The 5,028-nt window shown below is 47.5% G+C and overlaps 1 protein-coding gene across 1 annotated transcript; it reads right to left on the reverse strand.

The window, feature by feature from the left end:
- Positions 1 to 605: 605 nt before the first annotated feature.
- LOC131184047 (cell cycle control protein 50B-like) lies at positions 606 to 4,785 on the reverse strand. The gene has a single exon (XM_058154968.1). The coding sequence runs from the start codon at positions 3,988 to 3,990 to the stop codon at positions 2,536 to 2,538; it is 1,455 nt and encodes a 484-aa protein (XP_058010951.1). The 5' UTR covers positions 3,991 to 4,785; the 3' UTR covers positions 606 to 2,535.
- Between the last annotated feature and the right edge of the window lie 243 nt (positions 4,786 to 5,028).

Here is a 5,028-nt window from a genome sequence, read left to right on the forward strand (position 1 = left end):
TGGGGAGTTTCAAGATAATCATATTCCACTGCTGGAATGGCCTAGGAATAGCCCAGACCTTAACCCAACTGAAAATCTATGGAGCTGACTAAAGAAATTTGTTAGTCAGAAGCGACCCAGCAATAAAACCCAATTAATAGAAGCAACAGCTGCAGAACTAAAAGACTTGGTTCACTCCATGGGAAAATGTTGTAATGCCGTAATTCATGTTAAAGGTTACCCAACTAAAAGTATTAACTGACATGGGGATAACTTTTGTATATCTTGTTTTTACTATGGTGATCATTTTTGTATCTCTTTTTTCTACGTGTTTCACTTTTCTTCTTTATACTGTAACTGCTATTCTAATAGCAAATCCTTCATAAAAGTTACTGCATTACATTCTTGATTCAATTCTTTCCACTGACATATAATTTTATGGTACCACTAAAAAAATGGTTTTATTACCTAGTTTTAGAAAATACACTTTTCCCAAAAGATTTCCACAATTTTGGCCACTACTGTATAGTTTGAACTACAGTTGTAGACTGATTGGTCTACAATTTTAAGAAAATATCTTCCATGGTTCAAGGATTTCTGAAGTAGAGGATGAAGGAAGGGGGGGGCAGAAGTATCCTTGGAGCCTCAAATGACAAAATATAAATAAAATCAAAATTACTTTTTGACAAAGCCCTTTGCATTGGCTCTGGGGAAGGGAGGGGAAATAACTCAATGGGTTTGAAGGCAGAAAATTGCTTGCAAACATCAAAGGTGTGTTGACACCAACCAGAATGACTTGTGAGAGTAACTCATTTTGTAAGGAGTAAAGCATGCAGAATAAAAGAGACCTTTAGTTACCAGCAAATTCCACTCCAATCAAGAAGTTCCTTTTGAAGCCCAAACCCACTAAGAAGTGTTCTAAAACCTGCGCATCAGATTCGTAAGCTCCATAAGAACAGTTGCTGGAATTGGGTAAGAAGGACTAGGGGTGACATGTCTTCCAATCTCTCAGGGGTTGCCACAAAGAAGAGGGAGTCAAGCTGTTTTCCAAAGCACTTGAGGGCCGGACAAGAAGCAACGGGCGGAAACTAATCAAGGAAGAAGCAACCTAGAACTAAGGATAAACTTCCTGACAGTTAGAACAATTAATCAATGAAACAACGTAGAACAATTAATCAATGAAACAACGTGCCTCAAGAAGTTGTGGATGCTCCAACACTGGAGGCCTTTAAAAAAAGAGATTAGATCACCATTTGTCTGAAATGATCTAGGGGTTTCCTGCCTAAGCAGGGGGTTGGACTAGGAGACCTCCAAGGTCCCTTCCAACTCTGTTTTTCTATTCTATTCTATCTTGGTGAAAACCTAAATAATAATAAAATGATAATCTTTATCACAGGTAGTCCCTGTTCTACAACAGTTCATTTAGTAACTGTTCAAAATTATAATAGCATTGAAAAAAGTGACGTACGATTGTTTTTCACACCACCATTGCAGCATCCCCATGGTCACGTGATCAAAATTCAGATGCTTGGCAACTGACTCATATTTATGACGGTTGCAGTGTCCCGGGGTCACACGATCCCCTTTTGCAACCTTCTGACGAGCCAAATTAATGGGGAAGCCAGATTCACTTAATAACTATGTTGCTAACTTAATAACTGCAGTGATTCAATTAACAACTGTGGCAAGAAAGGTCATAAAATGGGGCAAAATTCACTTAACAACTGTCTCATCTTAGCAACTGAAATTTGGTTCTGAATTGTGGTTGTAAGTCGAGGAATAGCTGTATACATTTCTCATTGGCTAGATTTGCACAATAGACTGTCCATTAGCCAACTGAATTCATCCCAAACAATCAATACCATCTCAGGGGATCAGCAACATATAGTACAGTAAACCATGAGTAAACATTGTGTAAACAACAAATGCTGGGTTATCCCCCCCCAGTATTTAAGAACAGGCCAAGTTAGATGATAGTTTCCAACATTCACATTTAAACAATAGTTTGTTTGAGAGAAATCCCTTCACAAGTTCCCCCAGACAATGTTGTGTTATAGCCACACCCTTCATATCAAATTTATAATGATTAGAAATGGTGGCACTCAAATCCCTAGTGCCGTTTTCCCAAGAATCAACTTCACCAGTTTGAAAAATTATGGAGCTGAAAATGATGAGCCCTTATTTTCAAGAAAAGCTACACCATAAATTCATTCTTCATGTGTCGAGAAGCATTCTATCTCGCTTCCTGCGGAGTTCTGATTATTCACCACTTTCCAAAGCCCATCCAGCCTGATGTTCTCCAGATGTTGGCTTTCAGCTTTCTGGATAACCTCGGCAGCATCTCTCAGCCCTTCATCATGCCACCTAAGGTAGGGGTCTCCAACCTTGGCAACTTTAAGACTTGTGGACTTCAACTCTCAGAGCTGGCTGAGGACTCTGGGAGTAGAAGTCCACAAGTCTTAAAGTTGCCAAAGTTGGAGTTCCCCTGACCTAAGGAATGATGGGATGTCCAACATCTCTGAAGAGACCTGAGAAGGAAAAGTCAGGTTTGGCCTCCTAATCATCGTCATCTTCATTCTGGTGCCGGTATTTGAAATGGACCACAGTCATGAGGATGCCGCCCAGGATACAGGCAGCGCCCAGGACCAGGTAGGCAATGCCCAGGAAAGGATTCTTACCCCCCATCCAGGAGAGAGTGCTCAGGATGATCTTTTTGCTCCCGTGGAAACCCAGCACAGGGTAATTGTAGCCGATGTTTAGGTAGTATGTGCCCTGGGGCAGTGCTGCCGAGAAGTTGTCGTGGTGAATGCGGGCATAAAGCTTTCGGAAGGTGGGCAGGGCGGCCGTGCGCATCCAGACAATGAATTCCTCGTTGACAAAGCCTGTGTTGTTGCGGTCGTAGGGGTCCAGCTTGCAGGCTGGCCGGGACCAGAAGGGAGGCTTGGCCGTGCCGATGAAGGCATCACACAGGCTGTTGTTGACTGGCTCTGGATTTTGGAACTTGACGTTAGTATCAGTCCACCAGGAGATACCCCGTTTATCCAAGGTCACATTGGCCAGAGAGCCATTGGCCAGCTGGTAGAAGAGCTCAAAGGTATCGTTGAAGAGGCTGTTGGCCATCGACCCACAGGGTGCGATCGGCACCCCTTGGCTGTTGTACCGGTAAGGCTTGCATTCCTGCACGGGATGGCGCAGTGCCCAGGTCACCCCACTGAGCTGCTCATCATCCCGGGAGATGCTGTAACGTCGGTTGTTCTGGAAGTAATTGGAGAGCTGGTAGTAGAGGCAGACGGGCAGTGGGAAGGCGGTGGGGAGCTTGAAGTGCAACCCGCACTGGCAGGAGCGCACCCGGCGCGGGTCGTTGCTGTTGGTCAGGCGGGCACAGGTGGAGCAGTTGGTGCGCGGCATGCTCGTGTAGTTGGTGCCCGGCGCGCCTGTGTAGTCCAGCTCCAGCTCCTGGATGGCCTCCGAGGTGAAGAAAAGGCCCAGCCCGACGGCCAAGAAGGCTAGGCCCAGCCCGAAGAAGAGTGGCAGCACCGTGCCAGCCGACAGCAGTGGCTGCCAGGCCGGCAGGCGTTGCTGGGTGAAAGCCGTGTTGTCCGGCCGGTTCTCCGGCGGAGGCGCCTCAGAGAAGGCGCGTCTGACATTGTAAGAGCCAGAAGCCATTGCTGCGTGCCCGCCCTCCCTCTGGTCGATCCTGCCCCGAAGCCCGGGACGCGCCCTCGGATCGGCCGAGCCCGGAAGCTGCCAGCCAGCAAGGCAAAGCAGATCCGGGCAGGTACAGGTGGGCGGGCCGCGGCTGGCTCTCGCGCGGCTCAGGTGAGAGCGGCGGCCTCGGACAGTGGGCGGGGGATGCAGCCGGTTGGGCCCCGCCCCTCCAATCTCACCTGCGCGCCCGCAAAGAAGGCGCAGGTGGTCAGGGCTTGCCGTCCCGCCTCTCTGGCTGCGCCCCGGGAAAGAAGGCACAGGTGAGCCCTGGGCCCAGCGGGAGGAGGCCCCGCGTACCCACATATCCAATAGTTTCGAGCCGGGATCCGCGGGCGGATTGGCGCGATGCCCTTCCAGGTGGAGCGTTCCGACAGCGCTGGTTCTGCCCACCTGCGGGTTGCATGCGGAGCGATGGTGCCTGCCTCTTCGGATCGCGCGTGTCTCTCTTTTGGCTTTCTCCAGCCCAACACGGGGGTATAGGGAGAATCCCGCCGCGATTCTGCTGCCAGGACCCCCAGTCTGTCATTTGCACCTCTATAACTGTCTGGTTCGGTTCTGCAACCCAACAAGAAAAACACAGACTTCAGAGGATAATTAGAACTGCAGAAAAAATAATTGCTACCAACTTGCCTTCCATTGAGGACCTGTATACTGCACGAATCAAGAAGAGGGCCGTGAAAATATTTGCAGATCCCTCGCATCCTGGACATAAACTGTTTCAACTCCTACCCTCAAAACGACGCTATAGAGCACTGCACACCAGAACAACTAGACACAAGAACAGTTTTTTCCCGAAGGCCATCACTCTGCTAAACAAATAATTCCCTCAACACTGTCAGACTATTTACTGAATCTGCACTACTATTAATCGTTTCATAGTTCCCATCACCAATCTCTTTCCACTTATGACTGTATGACTATAACTTGTTGCTGGCAATCCTTATGATTTATATTGCTATATTGATCATCAATTGTGTTGTAAATGTTGTACCTTGATGAACGTATCTTTTCTTTTATGTACACTGAGAGCATATGCACTAAGACAAATTCCTTGTGTGTCCAATCACACTTGGCCAATAAAATTCTATTCTATTCTATTCTATTCTTCCTGGGTCGATGGTGGCTTGAAGAGGCCTGGACCTGAGAGTTGAAGTCCGCGCGTCGACTTCAATTAATTAATGCGATTAATTGTTCAGTGACAACAATGAGCGGAAGGGCTTCGCCTCTAGTAGTTGTGGGTCCTCCATCACTGGAGGTTTGCAAGAAGAGACAACCATTTGTCTAAAATCGTTTAACGGTTTCTGGTTGAGCGGAAGGTTGGACTAGATTCTAGAGGACCGT

Source organism: Ahaetulla prasina, chromosome 12 (genome assembly GCF_028640845.1).
Source record: "Ahaetulla prasina isolate Xishuangbanna chromosome 12, ASM2864084v1, whole genome shotgun sequence".
Classification (NCBI taxonomy): Eukaryota; Metazoa; Chordata; class Lepidosauria; order Squamata; family Colubridae; genus Ahaetulla; species Ahaetulla prasina.